Genomic DNA, 20,957 nt, shown 5'->3' on the forward strand with positions numbered 1-20,957 from the left:
TCAGGCTGTACCAAGTGAGCCTCAAAATATTTGATATGAGGATGCTCATTTAAATCTGTTACTTCTCTATCCATTAAGGAGGGGCAGAGTTTTCAAAGTTGGTACAGTCTTATTTTTTCAGATAATTGCAGATGATGTCTCACCCAGTCTTTGTCCTTAAATATGACCATATCTGTTCCCTTCAAATCCATTTTGTTTACTCCTGTTCTGTTCCAATCAAGATGGTCTGTATTTCTAAAGAAAGGAAATCTGCACTTGAAGACAAAGTTACAAATCTAAACCTGCTACACTCTCGTAGAGGCCTGTTAAACAGTAAAGCTGTGGGGCCTGAGAATGATTACACTCCTTACACAAAGGTTATTTTGCTTTGTTGACATTGTGATTGAGGAGAGAGTGGTTCTCCAAATGAACCACGTACATATTTTGTGGAAGTTATGAATCCAAGCAATTATATCTTCCATTGATTTTTTTTTTGATAAATTGGGCAGCAGTAGTGATGACCAGAGAATGCTGCATTTACATACAGGGTGTTTTACTTCAGTATTGTATCTTAGTTGAGATTATCTAAAGATGAAACATTTCAAGTTATTTAATTAACACAACATGTTTACATGTGTTAATCTGAATGAGGTATGTGTTCATCTTCCTTAATGACTACAGGATTGCATGGTGTGCAAAAGCAATTACTTGGTGCAATTTTCCTTAAAGAATCGATTAGTGTTTGCTATCCTGTTTTCAAAGACCTGTTGTCAAAATGACACATTGTCTGTAGTTAGCCCTTTTTCTTTGAAAAGTCCATTAATAGTCTATTCTCTTATTTGCACTCAGTTATTTGATTTGATGGCCGGTTGTGTCAGCTCAAGTATCAATGAAGAAAAATATATCAATACTATACAATTCCAAATGGGCTGACAAGAACATGGCTTATCTTGTTTTATGAAGTTAAATGCTCATTCTAAAGCTCATCATTATGAACATATCTGCTAATCCAAGCAAAGACTTACCCAAAATAGAAAATAACCAAAAACTGATTTTCTTGTTTGGAATTATTTCTGTTCTGTCATTAGCCCTTAGTGACCTTGCTAAGCCTTGCTGCAGTTTAAATTATTTGCAATGTCTTCTTGGTTGTAACTGTCTAAACAGAAATAGAGGATATTGATGTTTTTGTGTGCCATTGAAATATTTTTGAATAACCGACTAATCAACAGTTTGGTATTGAGTCAGCTATCAGCAAAGTCCTTTAAAACTATATCCCATTTTAGTAAATGTTGATTTCTTTGCCAGTCTCAATTTGATTTCACCTCAGATGTTTTATCGTAAGCAAGCACCCAGCAGAACCGCATTTCTTGGGTGCTGCAAAAGACTCAAATCAGATGGAGCTTACTTCTAGGAGAACTTTTCACTTGTTCTTCAAACTTCTAAAAGGATTAGCATTTCCTTAGCAATTGAAATGAGCCCAAAAAAGTGATTTCCTTATTATAGTAACAGAAGTTCTCTCTTGATGACATTTATAAGAATGAGCGCTTTGATTAGTGAGAAAAGCGCTATATAAATGTCAAGAATTATTATTATTATTTTATTTTTTACCTGCTTTCCAGCAATTTGAATCTTGGATATTTAAGGGCTGTTGGTTTTCATTACAGACTTTCATATGGCTTGAAGTTAACAGGCTAAGATTGCAACTACAGTACATTACATAATTGTCTCAGCACTTTATTTTTTAATAGAATAAATGAATACTAAAGAGTAAAAGGACTCCTTCTCATCTAATTCTGAGAATATGAGAAATGCATTAATAGCAAGGCTGTGTCTCTCAAAGATTAAATCACTCACATTGCTTCTTTTAGATACATATATAAAACGTGACAGTTTTAATATATTCATTATGTTTCTGCTTTAACTGCTAATTGGATGCAGCATAACTCTGTATGGTTGTGTTCAGTATGACACTGAATAGTATAATGAATGATTCACGTTAATTTGTACAAATTATTGTTACAACAAAGTAGATTTTAAAAATATATTTCAATACAGTACTTCTTATGATTTCTAAATAATTGAGGCTTGCTTTTTATTACTCCCTGATAATGGTTTAATTATGTAGGAGTCAGAGAAGGTCTGTGATATATGCAAAGTTTAAAAAAAAAATAAATGAAGGATAATTCCCGGCTGAAGGAATAAAAATAATGTTAGCAACAAAATGTTTAGACCTTTGAGCCTTCGTTACTAATATACCAGCAATGAAATAAAGTGATAAAGCAAGAGGAAATAAGGCAAGGGGAGGTTAAAACGACAGAAGGGCAAAGTAAGCATAAAAGCAATTATTACTAAATATAAAGGGAAACATGAAAATCTTACTTGGTAGTTCAAAATACATTTTTGGCATCTTCTCTTTCTTTAAAGGTGTCTTTGAAACATTGCGTAAAAATACAAAAAAATTAGTATCGATGTAATGAAGAGAAATAGAGTGCCCTACAACAGCTTTCTTGATCCATGGACACCTTCCCCAGAATGAGCTGTAACTTGTCCCCCTCTCTTTCACCTGTTTAAATTACAGCGTATTTTTAAAAGAAACATAATACATTTTTGCATAGGCAGGAGGATTTTTGTTTGAAATTTCAACATGCAACAAAATCCAATACAGCCCTATTATTTGAGATATTTTATAAGTTTACTGTATATGGTCATTATTGTCATGTGTACAAAGTAAAGTAAAATTCTTACTTTCATTTGCCAATCAGATCTCTAGTGACATGTACTAGTGAGTATTTCGACCTTATGTTGAAATTTCAGTCTTCCTTACCTGAAATGTCTAAGAACACATTTGTCATAACCTAACAGCCAAATGTGGCAGTGCATTCTTTTACTTCTGTCCCTTCAATAATGGCAATGGTGAGCCACCATAAAATTAACAGAAATTATCAGTGTTTGTCTGAACTTCAGTCCTCCATAAGGCAGGATCTCATTCCGAGCTGAGCACCCTACCCATTTTGGACAAAAGACACAATCTCAAATTGAGAGCAAAGCCATTTGGAAAGCAGAGGAATCAAGTGAATGAGTCAAAACATAGCTGAGATCATTCTCAAATACTAAATGTGTTTAATTCTGCTGAGGTATAATATAACATATTTCAGAAAAGTTAGTAAAGAGTTGTGTCAGTGCGTATCTTCAAAGGAAAATACACGTAAAAGGTTTACCCCATTACAAGAAAAAAAGGAAAAAGGGGTAGAAATACATCATCCTGGGTATAGCAAGCAACTCAGCAAATCCCATTGCAACATGAAGTGTGCAGTTGAGAAAGTAGCTCCATTTTATAAAAGAGAACATGAGCAACGACTTGACACAAGTTAGATGAACTGTGCATTTAGAAAATGTTTAATAGCCATTGGATAATAAAAGAGTGGATGGGTGGAAAGAAAGAATGAGGATGTGGTTTATCTGCAATATAAGAAGGATTGTGAATATCCAAGAAAAAAAAACAACTTTCTGAATGCTTCATTATTGTCGAAGTCAACTTTAGCGCCATGTCTGAGAGAAAGTGAAACTGGAAGATTTTTTAGCATGAATGGGATGGTAAGATCTGAACAGAATCCAGTTATGTGAGGAATCAATAGCAGGCTAATTATTTAGTCAAAGGAACACTATAAGGGGAATCTATGTTGAAAAATGTTAGTGAATAAAATAGTGGCGCTGCGTTTGTCCATGAAACTGTTCACTTTGACAGTGGACTTTTTGTGGACTCGAAGTAATGATGCAGTATGACAACTTTTCATCAAATGTATTATCATGGCCTTTTGGATTTGTTTGAGGAATTTAGCCTAGCGACTAAATCATATGGCTTAACTTGCCTTTATGTATATATTTAATTTAATCCATCCATCCATCCATCCATTGTCTCCCGCTTATCCGAGGTCGGGTCGCGAGGTGCAGCTTGAGCAGAGATGCCCAGACTTCCCTCTCCCCGGCCACTTCTTCTAGCTCTTCCGGGAGAATCCCAAGGCGTTCCCAGGCCAGTCGAGAGACATAGTCCCTCCAACGTGTCCTGGGTCTTCCCTGGGGCCTCCTCCCGGTTGGACGTGCCCGGAACACCTCACCAGGGAGGCGTCCAGGAGGCATCCTGATCAGATGCCCAAGCCACCTCATCTGACTCCTCTCGATGCGGAGGAGCAGCGGCTCTACTCTGAGCCCCTCCCGGATGACTGAGCTTCTCACCCTATCTTTAAGGGAAAGCTCAGACACCCTGCGGAGGAAACTCATTTCAGCCGCTTGTATTCGCGATCTCGTTCTTTCGGTCACTACCCATAGTTCATGACCATAGGTGAGGGTAGGAACATAGATCGACTGGTAAATTGAGAGCTTCGCCCTGCGGCTCAGCTCCTTTTTCACCACGACAGACCGATGCAGCGCCCGCATTACTGCGGATGCCGCACCGATCCGCCTGTCGATCTCACGCTCCATTCTTCCCTCACTCGTGAACAAGATCCCGAGATACTTGAACTCCTCCACTTGAGGCAGGATCTCGCTACCAACCCTGAGAGGGCACTCCACCCTTTTCCGGCTGAGGACCATGGTCTCGGATTTGGAGGTGCTGATTCTCATCCCAGCCGCTTCACACTCGGCTGCGAACCGATCCAGAGAGAGCTGAAGATCATGGCCTGATGAAGCAAACAGGACAACATCATCTGCAAAAAGCAGTGAGCCAATCCTGAGCCGACCAAACCGGACCCCCTCAACGCCCTGGCTGCGCCTAGAAATTCTGTCCATAAAAGTTATGAACAGAATCGGTGACAAAGGGCAGCCCTGGCGGAGTCCAACTCTCACTGGAAACGGGTTCGACTTACTGCCGGCAATGCGGACCAAGCTCTGGCACCGATCGTACAGGGACCGAACAGCCCTTATCAGGGGGGCCGGTACCTCATACTCTCGGAGTACCCCCCACAGGATTCCCCGAGGGACACGGTCGAATGCCTTTTCCAAGTCCACAAAACACATGTAGACTGGTTGGGCAAACTCCCATGCACCCTCCAGGACCCTGCTAAGGGTATAGAGCTGGTCCACTGTTCTGCGACCAGGACGAAAACCACACTGTTCCTCCTGAATTCGAGGCTCGACTATCCGACGGACCCTCCTCTCCAGGACCCCTGAATAGACTTTTCCAGGGAGGCTGAGGAGTGTGATCCCTCTGTAGTTGGAACACACCCTCCGATGACCCTTCTTAAAGAGGGGGATCACCACCCCGGTCTGCCAATCCAGAGGCACTGTCCCTGATGTCCATGCGATGTTGCAGAGGCGTGTCAACCAAGACAGTCCTACAACATCCAGAGCCTTGAGGAACTCCGGGCGTATCTCATCCACCCCCGGGGCCCTGCCACCAAGGAGTTTTTTGACCACCTCGGTGACCTCAGTCCCAGAGATGGGGGAGCCCACCTCTGAGTCCCCAGGCTCTGCTTCCTCATTGGAAAGCATGTTAATGGGATTGAGGAGGTCTTTGAAGTACTCCCCCCACCGACCCACAACGTCCCGAGTCGAGGTCAGCAGCGCACCATCCCCACCATATACAGTGTTGACACTGCACTGCTTCCCCTTCCTGAGACGCCGGATGGTGGACCAGAATCTCCTCGAAGCCGTCTGAAAGTCGTTCTCCATGGCCTCCTCAAACTCCTCCCACGCCCGAGTTTTTGCCTCAGCAACCACCAAAGCCGCATTCCGCTTGGCCTGCCGGTACCTATCAGCTGCCTCCAGGGTCCCACAGGACAAAAGGGTCCTGTAGGACTCCTTCTTCAGCTTGACGGCATCCTTCACCACCGGTGTCCACCAACGGGTTCGGGGATTGCCGCCACGACAGGCACCGACCACCTTACGGCCACAGCTCCGGTCAGCCGCCTCAACAATAGAGGCACGGAACATGGCCCATTCGGACTCAATGTCCCCCACCTCCCTCGGGACATGGTCGAAGTTCTGCCGGAGGTGGGAGTTGAAGCTACTTCTGACAGGTGACTCTGCCAGACGTTCCCAGCAGACCCTCACAACAGGTTTGGGCCTACCACGCCTGACCGGCATGCTCCCCCACCATCGAAGCCAACTCACCACCAGGTGGTGATCAGTTGACAGCTCCGCCCCTCTCTTCACCCGAGTGTCCAAGACATGTGGCCGCAAGTCCGACGACACAACCACAAAGTCGATCATCGAACTGAGGCCTAGGGTGTCCTGGTGCCAAGTACACATATGAACACCCCTATGCTTGAACATGGTGTTCGTTATGGACAATCCGTGACGAGCACAGAAGTCCAATAACAAAACACCGCTCGGGTTCAGATCGGGGGGGCCATTCCTCCCAATCACGCCCTTCCAGGTCTCACTGTCATTGCCCACGTGAGCATTGAAGTCTCCCAGCAGAACGAGGGAGTCCCCAGAAGGTATGCCCTCTAGCACCCCCTCCAGGGACTCCAAAAAGGGTGGGTACTCCGAACTGCTGTTCGGTGCATACGCACAAACAACAGTTAGGACCCGTCCCCCCACCCGAAGGCGAAGGGAGGCTACCCTCTCGTCCACCGGGGTAAACCCCAATGTACAGGCTCCAAGTCGGGGGGCAATAAGTATACCCACACCCGCTCGGCGCCTCTCACCGGGGGCAACTCCAGAGTGGTACAGAGTCCAGCCCCTCTCAAGGAGATTGGTTCCAGAGTCCAAGCTGTGCGTCGAGGTGAGTCCGACTATATCTAGCCGGAACCTCTCAACTTCGCGCACTAGCTCAGGCTCCTTCCCCTTCAGAGAGGTGATATTCCACGTCCCAAGAGCCAGCTTCTGTAGCCGAGGATCGGACCGCCAAGGTCCCCGCCTTCGGCCACCACCCAACTCACACTGCACCCGACCTCCTTGGCCCCTCCCATAGGTGGTGAGCCCATGGGAAGGGGGACCCACGTTGCCTCTTCGGGCTGTGCCCGGCCGAGCCCCATGGGTGCAGGCCCGGCCACCAGGCGCTCGCCATCGAGCCCCACCTCCAGGCCTGGCTCCAGAGTGGGGCCCCGGTGACCCGCGTCCGGGCAAGGGAAAACGGCGTCCAAAGTTTTCATTCATCATAGAAGGTTTGAACCGCTCTTTGTCTCATCCCTCACCTAGGACCAGTTTGCCTTGGGTGGCCCTACCAGGGGCATAAAGCCCCGGACAACAGAGCTCCTAGGATCATTGGGACACGCAAACCCCTCCACCACGATAAGGTGGCGGTTAAAGGAGGGGGTTTAATTTAATCTTTAATATAATTAATTTAATTTAAGGAGTGTTTACTATGTTTCAGTTGAGGAGCTCTTTTGCAGATCCTTCTTCATTGTACTGAATAGCACAGGCACCGTGTGAGAAAATGAAGCTGGCTTAATGTCTGATTTCAAGTGGCAGTTGTGCCTGGCTTATACTCTATATAACATAAGAAAAAAAGCAGGGTGAGAAATAGAAAGTTTTGCCTTCTTACTTGTCCCTTCTTTTCTACTCATACTGATTCATAACCTTTAATTAAACATTCCTTCTCTGCGTTCTCTCATATACTAATAAGTGCTGGCATTCCCAGGATGAATAATACAACAAATTTCATTTACATCATACTGCATTAACCATTTCATATAATTACTTAACAGTTCCTCTTTTGAAATAAAATAATATTAGACAACTTTTTTATCTTTTCACTCTAGTCATTTAAGAATTTTATGGATGTGTTTGCAATGTTTTCTCAGCTTGAAGTTTTAGCTGACATCTCTATGCATTTGTCAGTCTGAGGCCTCAAGTACCACTCACTTGGTCTTCAGTGTTCCCTTTAATCTACACTACATTCAGATTGAAAGGGCTTGTATTCAGATGTTCTTTCATTTTCTGGCAAGTCTGTGGCTCACATATAAAAAAGAAACATTTTTGAGAGATGCTTTTTTTTTGTTTTGTTTTTTATTTGTTTATCTTTTAATGTGTGTGCAATATCAGGGTTAATTTTTACTTCATTTGCAAAAATAAATTCAATAGTCACAAAATAACTGGAAATGTTACTTGATCAGCCTTTGATGAAGGACCATTTCAAGAGTTAGTAATGACATTATCACATTAATCAGAAAGCAGGGTTGTTTTTTTTTTAATTCATTTAAGCTTAACCAGGGGTTTGGCCAGGCATGCAGTACATTAAGTGACATTCTAAGCAGAAGGTTATAAATCGGTGACTAGTTTAATAGGCAACATGGTTAGGGGTTACCATATTTCCTGAACCAAAACATAAGACACAAAAATTTATCATTTTAGAACCAATCATGCAGGTTCGTCAGATGTTTGTTAAGAATAATACAGTAGATAACACTTCAAAAAAAGAAGGTGAGTAAAAAATAAATAAATAAACCTGGTTGGGAACGGTGGGCCACAGTGTGGTAAACCCGGACAAACTGACATTTTTGTAAAATCCTCCTGGGTGCCTGGTAGGCGCCTAAAAAGAGAACTTTCCGGGGAAACCCGGACGTATGGTAACCCTAAGCATGGTGGGTCATGGTAAAGACTCCTGAATTTTGTTCCTACTGCTCCCATCCCAGGCACTAGGAACTGGCTTTGCAGTTTTCCTACCACATCCTTAAGATCTGCATGTTTAATTTATTTGCTGAATGTATATTGGGGGCGGCATGGTGGCACAGTGGGTAGCGCTGCTGCCTCGCAGTTGGGTGATCTGGGGACCTGGGTTCGCTTCCCGGGTCCTCCCTGCGTGGAGTTTGCATGTTCTCCCCGTGTCTGCGTGGGTTTCCTCCGGGCGCTCCGGTTTCCTCCCACAGTCCAAAGACATGCAGGTTAGGTGGATTGGCGATTCTAAATTGGCCCTAGTGTGTGCTTGGTGTGTGGGTGTGTTTGTGTGTGTCCTGCGGTGGGTTGGCACCCTGCCCAGGATTGTTTCCTGCCTTGTGCCTTGTGTTGGCTGGGATTGGCTCCAGCAGACCCCCGTGACCCTGTGTTCGGATTCAGCGGGTTGGAAAATGGATGGATGGATGTATATTGGTCCATTATGGACGAGTATGTTTGTGTTGGAGAGCTGGTTTCCCTTTAATGAATTGGTCACCAGTCCAGTGTTTGTTACCAACTTGCATGTAGTGTTACCAGGACTTGCTACAGCTCTGCAAATCCTGATTTTAGGTAAGTATGTTTAGTAACAGATTCATGAAGAAAATGGATTGCTTTGTAGGCAAAAAGTCTTTTAAAAAAAAAAAAAAGATAATAAAAGCTATAACTTGAAGGTGACTTCTTATGAAGATTAAACAACAAATGTGCACAAAATAATTTGTAGTTTTACTCAAAGGACAATACAAGTGTGTTAACAACAGTTTGATTTGGCAATTAAAATGTATTAAATCAGCCCATATTTTTACAAGTGTTACTCATTCAGATAGGAGGCATGTGCCTAATAAATAAAACAGTAAGTCGCAAAAAATATGCGTTAGTATATTTTACCTAAATAAAAATTAAGCAATAGTTTAATATTGCATTTTTAAACTGCTGCCAGAAATTATATTACTAGGAGCTACTGTTCGTGTCATTGACAAATGATGACAAAATTTAAATAATAAATTATTTTATATGTCTCTGAATGATTAATGGTGTCACAGACGGCCGGGGTTCTTGTCTAGCCGGGACGCCTTATCACTGAGAGGACCGGGGGAGCAAGCGTGGCCAGAACAGTTCCACCCCCGGATGCTAAATGGCAGCCCCCATGGCTTATAGTGGTGCTTCGGACTCCCGCAGGGCTTCATGGGAGATGAAGTTGGATACAGCCCTGTTGGAATCCAGGGGGTGCTGCAGCTGCTGCTGAGCCTTGAAGAGCAGCTCTTCCGCCACACCCAGAAGTGCTACCAGAATTAGGTCAGCGAGCACCTGGAGCATTTCTGGTTACCTTATAAAAGGAGCCAGCAGCCACTACTCAGTGAGCCAGAGTCGAAAGGTAGAAGACTAAGTTTGACCCAAGGAGTGGAGGAGAACGAAAAGAGAGAAGAAAATTATGTTTGTGCTCTGTTTGTGCTGGGACTGTGTTGTGGGCTTGTGGGAACAGGGATGACGTTTCACACGAGCGAAGAACAATAAAAAACATCTTGTGTTTTTATAAGTGTGCCTCCCGTGTCTGTCTGTGTTGGGTTACACACTGGTATAGTGCCATCTACTGTCACAATGAGTATAGTGAAACAGTAGGGTCCCAACCTGACCACAACAAAATCTTACACTTCAGCCACTCTGTCTTTGGTAAAAGAAAAACATAAAGTGTTATGCTGTATCACTAGCGTTCTTCCAATAACTACATGGACCAGCCTCTGGTGACCCCGATGGACTCCCCATCTCTTATATAAACTCTACACAGGCTCTTTCTAATACAGTAGGCAGATGCAGATGCAGTAGGCACATCCAAAGTAGGTCTTAGTTCTCTCCCTCTGACCATCTGCAGGTGCACTGAACCCAACACTTCCATTGGCTAGTGCATCACATGATCCGAGAAACTTGGCCCTTTCACTTCCTCACTGCTCTAAATAAGTGGTTCTTATGCCCAGTGACCATCTGGGGCATGTCATACCTCTGCTGGTAACCAGTCTTCAGTTAGGGAAAGAGAAAAACATGTTGCATGAAGGAGGAGTGAACTGTGACAATATGGATGTACCCTGTGTTTATTTATTTAGCTTTGGGGATTTAGATGAGCATCCTTGTGTTTCATAATCCAGACTTTAGGATACTATATTACAATACTTAATGACCAGAATTCATGTTTTGCCAACTGCTGACTGGTTAGCACTAAAAAGTTAAGAAAATTAAGTCCTTTCAAACTATAATAAAATATTCAAAGATATTCATCAAGTACACTTTGATGACCATTCCATATTAAACAAGATTCACAGATGGATTAGCTAAATTCAGAGAATTGCTTAATTGAAAACCTTCACTTTACTGCATGAGCCAGAGCTGACCTGAGCTCAGCTGTTATTGTGTTAAGCTTGTCTTTGACTACTGCAGCTTGTCTGTCTTTCTGTCTATCTGTCTGACTGTCATGATTATCACATGAGCTGATTGCAACTATTGTTTCCTTTAGACACCACATCAAGAGCAGCTTCAAGATTAAAATCTGACCTTTTAATGGAATAAAAGTGTGTCTGATATGGTGGCTCTTTAGGGGCCTGATTTTAAAGAAAGTTTGAGGACAAAGAATATTCCCCTTGTGGTTTATGTAAACGACTAAGCAGCAAATTATTGTATCCTTTTCTTGTCCTTGTAATCTGACAAGGAGAAGCTGACAGCCTTGTATTTGTCCTTGGAATTCTAGTAGGAGAAGCTATTGACTAGTATGATATGTTTTCCTTACCCTTTCACAGAGACAATCCCTGTAATCCCTTTGTCTTAACGGGGAGCATGACATATGCAGTAAGCCCGAGGAGATTTATACAGGGCTGAGTGTCTGCACTCATTATATTGGACCAGGAAGGAGCAAATAGATAAACTCCCTGCTTGTGGATTCTCATTTGCCTGCTCATGATAAGAACATAAAAATATTTTCAAGATGAACACATAAAGTATACTGTAGAAATGAAAACCTTTGAAGAAGCCTATAAGAGAGAGAGAGAGAGTATGTGTGCACTTTATTCACTTCTTGCAATTCTGTACTGGCTGTTCGGTTTCTTTGACACTACCTTTTAGTAGTCGGGTTTACTTAAGGATTGCACATATGCTTTGTCAGCTTCTTCACAGTTGGTATAACAGTCTTTTTATTTTAATATAATAAAAAGAACACATATACCTCAATTTATTGAAAAACAAGTATTTTGAGTTTTGAAGTGATTTCTTTCATAATTTTTATATTTCCATTTGCAATAAACATTTATTTTAAAAAAAATGACTTTACTTACATTTAATGTTGTACTTGTTTGGTAAACTATATCTAAACAAATAAAAAACTGAAACTTTATATGGAACATTGTCCACAGTAAAATGTTTAACCTAAGAAAGTAACCTAAAGAAATAATAATATTTAGATGATAAGAGCAAACCTGTATTTAAAGTTCCATCCTCAGTTTTGAACTGAATGTTAAGGCAGTTGTTGACTCTAAAATGGTTTGGTGCAGGTGACCTCTTCACCATTTAGACTGGTACTGGATCTTGCCTTGCTCCCAGTTGTCTCTACTGCGGGTTCCAGCACCAGCACCAAGCAACCTTGAATTGGTTTTTGGATGGATGGACATTCTATTGTAGACTTAACATTTACTTAGTTTTTTTTTTTTCCTTTTACAAAACTTGTTTTTTAATTTTCACATGCCAAATAACACTGATTTCAATCATGGATGCTATTGTGTAATTTCTCATTGACTTCTACAGTAGATGCCATAAAACCATCAATTAACTGTATCCCCAGTCCTAAGTATCAATTTATTATATATTATATATGTTTAATTTTTTGCTGTTATGCCCTGGTTGGCTTTACCTGTGGCTGCTTTCAACTTTATGGACCAGTTTTCTACCTCATTCTATGGTATGCATGGCAATGTTAGATGAGACTCCTTGGGAAAATCCTTTTAAGTTACAAAATTCTTGCTTGTTTTTGCAAGCAGTTAACATGAGTCTTTCTCCCCCCTTGACAAATCTTCTGTCATTCTGTGTGATTTGTCCCCAGTGAGGTGCCTAGCACAGCTTCCTTGGTAGAGATCTTTTCTTTTGAAAAGAAAGGCAAAACTCCACTATCCTTTGTTTTTTGTATATTCTCAGAGAGATGTAAAAAACATCATTATTATCTTTCTACCTTGGGTGGTATAAAATGACCCTCAGTTTCCAGGTGCCCTTCATTGGCATGACCTGGCGATCATACCTATTATTCCTTGATGCAACTAGAAGAGGGCAGGCTTTAAGGCATGTGGAATTCTCAACCTGGAGTTCTTGCTATGCTGCCAGAGGGCTTGATTCAGGGTGATGGGTTGAACCATGACAATATATAAATACAAAAAAAAGTCAGGTATGATGATAAGCATTTAGTTTTGTGTAGTCTCTCTAAAACAGATATAAAAGAAGAACACAAATTATAAGAGCAACTCCATTATTGTAGATGCCACCTGTGCCCTGGCTTTGCATTTCTAAATGGTGACAGCCCTGTACATTCTGTAACTTATTTAGTGTACACATGCTATAGGCTGGCTTTACTACTTTGAGTGTAGCCATTTTGAAAACATGTGAATATAGCTGTGTGAGTTTAGTTAGCAGCTGGACCATGCAGACCCCATAAAAATAATCATTTCCTTAGTCATTTGAACTAAAATGGAATGGCACATTCAGAGTTTTATTTGCCATGATGGTGCCATTTCATAAAAATTAAAAATAATAAAATGTTTGACCTCCATATTCATATTGTAAACTTTGTCATGGTTGTGTTTTACACTAGTTTTGGCATGGCCTTCTTATTTTATGACTGTGCTTAGACATGACATCTGGCAGTGAGCTATTTGGAGTTTCTTGAGATTTATCTTTTGACTAGCTTACAATAGCAGCTATAATAACCCATTAAGTAATGATAAATTGTCTTCCTTTGATTCAGTCTCTAGCAGCAAGTTATCAACATATTGTAGCAGGCACAGATGTTAAGAAGAAGAGCTTCCTGTGCTTTTTTTATTCCTGAAAAACTTGTTTGAAAATGTGTCTGAGTGCTTAATGTGCATTTAATTACATTTTTACTTTATTAAATTTCCTGTTTAACTATTCAGGTTATTAGCCAGATAATTATTAAAACAGATAAGTTCACATAGCATAACAACTTCTAAATGTTATGCCTAAAGGGTGAAATCTAAACATGTTCAGTAAGTGAGTAATAGCCACTGCAGCAACATGAGCCTCTTATTTAATCACCACACACTGAATTTCTTTAAGAGAAGTGAAACACCAGCCATTTAGGAACTGACAACTTTCCCACATTTTTTGATTTTTACAGAATCTGCTATCTGATTTGTGCCATTTTCACTATACATTCTCTCTTATTAATAGTTACACACTGTCACATTATCATCATGACAGTTTATATGCAGTATGTCTTGCAAGGCCTGTTTGCAGTATTTTCAAAGAAAAGCAAGTGTACAACAAAGAATAAAATACTATGCAGCCTGTAAGATTGTATCTTCTGATAAACTCTGCATGTGGAATTTGTAGACATATTGCAAATACACTTTTTGCAAAAAGAGACATACAGTAAAGGAAATCAATGAGTTCCCAATAAATACAATAAGTGTGATGTGGCATTTTAGGAAATTAACTTTACAGCAGTCATTTGTCAATTCCAACCTCAAAGTCATGTGATAATTAGCAAGCTACTTAATCTATATATGTTCTAACTGTAAATAAATACGAGGGACGTTCAAAAAGTTTCCGCACTATTGTATTTTCGTTTGAAACGGTTGGAAAAGGCGGGAGGAGTAGTAATTGGGCATTAAAAAGTTAGTACAATGCTGGGAACATTGCATCGCAAAGGAAGGTGACTATGTAGAAAAGTGGTGTCATTTGTTTTGGAAATTCTTACTAAATAGTGTTTAAAAAAAAGTGCAGAAACGTTTTGAACATCCCTCATATATATTCATATAGTGTATGTATGTGTGCAGAAATATCTGTATTCTGTTTATATACAGATAAAGACAGTTTTTGGCCACTTTATTATGTGCAAAGAGTCAGTACATGAAAATAGCCTACTCTTCCAAAAAAGCCAGTAAAGTGACTACAACTCAATATATGCAGCATACATCTGACAAACTGTTTAGTTGTTATCGGTCTAAACAGTACAATGAGCAATCCATGTGATCTAAGTGACGTTAAGCTGGTTTGAGTGTTGGTGTTGGTGCCAAAGATTGCAGTTTCAGTGTCTTAGAAGCTGCTGTTCCCCTGGGACATTCATGCACTGTAGGCTATAGCATTTACAGAGAATGTTCTAATATACAAAAACATCAAGTGGCCAGCTGTTTGGTGACTGAAAACAGGTCATAGGAAAATTGCCTGATCTGTTTAAGCTATTACAAAACACAAACAAATGGCTCTAATCAAAAATAATGTGCAGAAGAGCACCCCTAAATGCACAACACAAGGGGCTTTCAGGTGGAAGGGCTACAGCAGCAGAAAGGCTATCAGCTAAGAACATAAATGTACACTAAGCATGTGATCACCAAAGTTGGACAGTTGAAGGTTAGAAAAATGTCACCTGGCCTAAAGAATCTAAATTTTTGTTGTGATGTGCAGCTGGTAGGCTCAGAATTTGATATAAACATCATAAATCCATGGATCTTGTTTTGTGGTGATGGTACAGTCTGGTGTTGTTGGTGTTTCTGGTATAACTTGAGAATTTTTTTTTTTTTGCACAGATTAGACCTGATAATACCAGCTGAGTGTCCTTTAAGTGCTAATCTTTGTTACTGAACATGTGAATTCCTTAATGACCACAGCCTACTCTTTTCTCACATGGATACTTCCAGCAGGATAATACTCTGTGTCACAAAGCAAACATCATTTCAAGCTGGTTCCATAAACATGTCAGTAACACTGACTTCAGTTTACTGTAATGGCTTGCACAGTCCCCACAGCTCACTTTAATTACAGCATGAATCCAAATTCACAGCATGAATTTGTGACCAAGAAATCTGCAAGAGCTCTGCAGTGCAATCAAAGACCTTAAGAAATGTTTTCATCCCTTTGCTGAAAGCCTACCTCAGAGAATTCAGGCCTCTCTGGAGATAAAAGGAGATCTTACCCAGTGCTAGATATTTGTACCTAAGAAATCTGCATTTTAATATGTGTGTTTGTGTATATATACGTGTGTGTGCGTGTGTGTGTGTGTGGTGTATATATATATATCCATCCATCCATCCATTATCCAACCCGCTATGCCCTAACTACAGGGTCACAGGGGTCTGCTGGAGCCAATCCCAGCCAACACAGGGCGCAAGGCAGGAAACAAACCCCGGGCAGGGCGCCAGCCCACCACAGTATATATATATATATATATATAATTCATTAACTCTCAGTATCACCTCCTGCCTGGTTTATTGCAAAACCATTTGTGCACAGTTTCTTTCACCTCATTGTTACCAGCAACTGGGTAATATCTCTAGTTTTTAGGTGATTTCCTTTCTTTTTGTGTTGATGATAATGATGGTGCTATCTTTTTCCTGCTTCTCATCAGTTGTTGATTTTGATGGCCACCTGTCTGCTCAGTATCTGTTAAATTTTTGCTAACATTTTGGAACGTCTCTACTCTATCATGTTAAGTTTTCTGGAAAAAAGAATTGAGGGCATGAACAGGTGTGAACTTCAGCTTTGTTAACATCTTTTGATTACAAAAATCATACCATTTTTTTTAGTTCTTCTTTTCTACAAATTGATCCAAGTCCATGTATATTCGTGGTAAAGAAGTAACTCACATCCTGACAGCATGTCCTATAACATCAGGATACTAAACCACCAAACTAAGGGTGTTGCGAACTTTATACAGAGCATTTGTTCATAGACATATATGTATGCATGTTTAAACGATTGAGAAGTAACTTGTAAGCTGCCCTGGTTTGCAGTGTTTGCCAAAACTACAATAAAAACCCTGGTTCATTTATGGATGAGTGATCGCTTGGTGACATGCTGTATTTTATTCTTTAAGTTCACATTTCAGTGTAGTTAAGCATCTATGTTCTGCTCAAGTCTATTACATCTATGACTTCTGACTAAGTATACTGTAGTAATAAATAATGACATGGCTTTCAATTAACTTAGAAGGCTTAAGAAGTAAGTGAGGTTTTACTATTATGTCAGTTTATCAACTAAGAATATTTAATACAACTTCCCATACCTTGAGACTTGTCTCTGGAGCTTAATGAATGCAACCAGCCTTTCATCAATGTGTTTTCTTGTTCTGCATTTTATCTGAAGGGAGCCTATGAATGATTGCTTCAGTTAATCCTTGCTTTGCTCTGTTGTACTATCTTCAAATAACAATTTAGGGTGTGTACAGAAATCACCTATCAATATCTTTTGCTTGGTTAATATGCATTTCACAGGCTCTCATGATTTTCTTGGATCTATTGTGAAAACCCTGCTTGGAGGGTAATTGGAGGGTGAGCTGCTCCAGCTTACCTTTAAAGGTTAATCTGGATTCATAGTGCCAAGTTGGTGCATGCCATTAATGACGGGTTTACATTTTTCAAAGCAAGTCAGACTTTCCTTGTTCTTCAAGTTCAGAAATTTGTTTCACGTGACAATTTTAAGATTAGGTCATTCTGTCCTTGTAAATTTTGATTTTTATCAGTAGCAGAGATTTTATCTGCTTCAGAGTTGATGAGTTTGATGACTTTATTTAAAGAACAGGTGTTGGGTCACAGCCTCTGTCAAACATCTGTGACTTTATCCAGATGGTTGAGTGTATCATGGCATTTAAAGTTATAGAAATCAAAGCACGAAATGTAGACTATTCGTATAAGACAAAATAAACTCGTTATTGTGCACTGAGCCACTTAAAACAGATAGAAAAAGTGTGGTGAACATAGGCAGACTAAAGTGTGGTTATGTCTATTTTGAATGCTATATACTTATTTAAATTTACATTTTATTACAATATTATTTTGAAAAAATATGTAAATATTATATTCATTAATGAGGTAAATATTATGAAAATTAATATGCATTGTTAAGCCATAAATCCAAGTCTATGACCAGTTATTCTGCTGTCTCAAATTATGGTAGTGGGTAAGCCTTTCCAACATGTGCATTAAAAAAAAATTTAAATAACAAAAAAAATAATGCTCTTAAGTCTGATGTATGATTTTTATGTACTCTGTGCAACTTGTTTTCAGGCCTTGATGTTGACTTTGAAAATCACCAGAGTTGTCCTGTAGTCCTGACTCTCTCTCTCTCTCACTCTCTCTCAACTTTATCACACACAGGAGGCACTGAAGGAGAATCATAAGAAGAGAGAAATGGAGGAGAAGGTCAAAAGAGCCAAACTGGCCAAAGAAAAAGCCGAGAGAGAGAAGCTAGAAAGACAGCAGAAGAAGAAGCAGCTGATTGACATGAACAAAGGTAGGTCATAAGCCCCGGCGCAAGGTTGTGTGTGCAAAGAGAATAGATAATACTGTGTTCTAATTAGCATTAAAGGACTTCTGCTTTGTCATTTACAGTGAAGAATTCATCATTTTTAATATGTATCCATTGTTAGGCTGTGTACACAATGAACAAATCAGGCTGTATATTCAGTAGCTGTGTTTGATTTATTTAGAATCCCCCTGAGCAAGGCTCTTTTTCTCCATGAAATGCTGAGGTTTTGATTTTTTTGCTTTTGTTATTTTGTGAGCCCTTAAATTATAGCATGTGTAAAGGAGGAGTAGATAAGCCTGGCCTAACCCCACTGTCCTTGGAAATGCACTTCATTGTTAACATTCAGCATTGTTCAGAATGGAGTAAATCATAGCATTTGGCTCTTAATGCTGTAAAATCCTTGCTCAAATCACTTGATTGTCTGATATAGAGTAACTAACCAAAGCACGATTTTTGCCCTCTGCTCATTATTTTAATTTTTCCCCTGCTGTATGTATTTTCTTCATTTCATACTTTAAAGAACTGATCACTTCAGGCATTCCCTCCTTTTAAGCATACAAAAAATACAATGTAAACTTGAGTTGGATGACCAAAACATATGAAAACTTAGAGATGTTTAATGTTTGATGTTTCCCTCTCAGTTACTGTCCCCATAATATAATATGGCTTTTAAAATCAGAGTCCTGATTTTTGACTAGTACAAAAAATTTTAAACACTGCCATTAGACCAGGGATATTGTAAACACTACACAAGTTATAGGCTGGATAGTGATAGCCTATGGGCAATTTTGCTGTCCACCATTCTGTAAGGTCAGAATAATTTTATTAAATTTTGGCTGTCAGCTTATTTTCCATTTTGGTAGGTTGCTTTTAGTGTAGTTATTTACAATTTAAAATACAAATGTGTCTTTTTAGACCTGTAATTAAACTGTAAACTGTTTATGGCTGCTAGTTCAGTCCATTATACGGACATGGCATTAAACCAACTAGGGCCTCTCTTTGTAGAAATATGCTTGGTTTCTTATTTCTATGAGTCTTTACTGTAAAAGACAATTATAGAAAATGTATGGATGAATAGATTTTGCGTGGACCTACCTATCTAGCAGAAAAGGAGCAGAAAAGGAACAATAGCAGTTCTTGTCTGAAGTGGAACCTAATGGAGAGGACCTTTCAGTGACAAATGTAGAGCTCTCCTACATGCTAGTGACAGTAGACAGGGTCTATACAATTGAGGCAGCTGTTCAGTATGCCCAAAAAGGCAATTGTTATAAGCCACTGGGAGCAAACATTATTTTTCCAGTATGATACAAACACAGAAAAGTTTGGAGAGGGATGACAAATGCTACTATGGTATGCCCCTAAATAATAGTGGATAGTGATTTTCCATTTTGCATTCTATTACTTGTGGTGTAGCATGTCCAGAGGCTACTAGAAGGTGTTTTGTCTCATTGACCCTGGAGTTTTGACAAACATTTCTCACTTGAAGAACTTTCTTGAGCTTAGAAAGCTATCAATTGTTAGTTGCAAATCTTGGGAAAAGGCTTACTGTCTGATGTTTGAGGCACTAATTTTTCCATTTTTTGATATTGCATTTTGGGTTAAATCTGGTTCTACCCTTAATCCTTTGTTCAATATAAATAATTGCACCATGCAGTGATTTGTATGTCACCAGGAAAACTGATAAACTGTTCATCCATCCAAACTGTTCATCCATCCATTTCTGAAGCTGCCCAGTTCATGGGCACATGGTTGCCAGAGCACAATCAACCACGCACCCACAGTCACTCACTCCTCATAATTTAGAGTCAGTGATTAATGTACCATGTGAGTGTTTGGGATATTAGACAAAATAATAATCGATGAGATCTTAGAGAGCAAAGTGAATTTATTTTCATATTCCAAAAAATATGGTCTACTGTGATAATTCACATTCTTTGGCTCAGAAGTTTGTTTGGTAGTTCATCTTCAGACTTCATATAGTAAAGCTGTACCCATAAATCACAATTATACTGTAATAATTTGCTTCCAGTTCTTTTATTTTCTACTTCCATAGAATATGCAATTTCAGTTCCTTTATAGAAACAGATGAGGAAGCTTCTTTTCCAACATTTGTGCCCTTACTACATTCACAGGTACCTCAACATAAATTTGTCCACCCACATTTTGAACTTCTCTGGTACCCATCTAAGGATTTTACGTATATAACAGCCTAATTTACCTTTAAGATATAACATACTGCACTTACACATGCACACAGAAGATCTGAGGGAGATGAGAAGAATCTCCATGTAATCCATGTACTATACAATATACTGCATACATAAGGAACACAAGAATAATTCATTGATAAAGAGAAGGATAAGAAGTACATAAGTGTGACCTCTGTGTCCTGTAAAACAAACAGACATGATCATAAGTAAAACCCAGTTCATTTTTATTACGGCATTTACAGTTCATATTGTGGAAAAAAGAGCAGGGATATTTCAAGCTGTGCTCGTACCCAGAATTTACAGAGCAATGCCACTGACATCAATAACCATCAAGGGCATGCCATCAGCTGTCCTCCTGGCCCTGCATTCATCCAAGTGCTAGCTAAAGAGCAAAATTTATATCCCATCTTGAGGTTACTTCCATCTATTCCCTTGAATTCCATCCAAAGTCAGTGTGGGCTGGGCATTTGATCCAGGGGCACAAGGTTGTACCTCCACTAAGGCAACTGTGCTACTCGGCCTCCGAGCTGTTAGTAAGCCTAACACTGGTATTCCATCTTTTGTTCGGGGGTCAAACAAGCATTGACAATTATGGTTTTACTGCACTATAGGTGCCTGGGGGAAATTAGCCTGATTCAACCCAGAACACACCTTCTAGGGCGCTCAGCA

The 20,957-nt window shown here is 40.1% G+C and overlaps 1 protein-coding gene across 6 annotated transcripts in view; it reads left to right on the forward strand.

The window, feature by feature from the left end:
- The window catches only part of diaph2 (diaphanous-related formin 2), a 1,308,662-nt gene that overhangs the window by 1,087,345 nt on the left and 200,360 nt on the right, over window positions 1–20,957 (forward strand). For all 6 annotated transcript variants that reach the window (XM_028815924.2, XM_051935345.1, XM_051935346.1 and 3 more), the window contains one exon: window positions 17,928–18,063. In XM_028815924.2, the coding sequence (XP_028671757.2) occupies window positions 17,928–18,063 (136 nt within the window). The remainder of the gene's footprint in view (window positions 1–17,927; window positions 18,064–20,957) is intronic.

The sequence above is a fragment of the Erpetoichthys calabaricus genome, chromosome 12 (assembly GCF_900747795.2).
Source record: "Erpetoichthys calabaricus chromosome 12, fErpCal1.3, whole genome shotgun sequence".
Taxonomy (NCBI): Eukaryota; Metazoa; Chordata; class Cladistia; order Polypteriformes; family Polypteridae; genus Erpetoichthys; species Erpetoichthys calabaricus.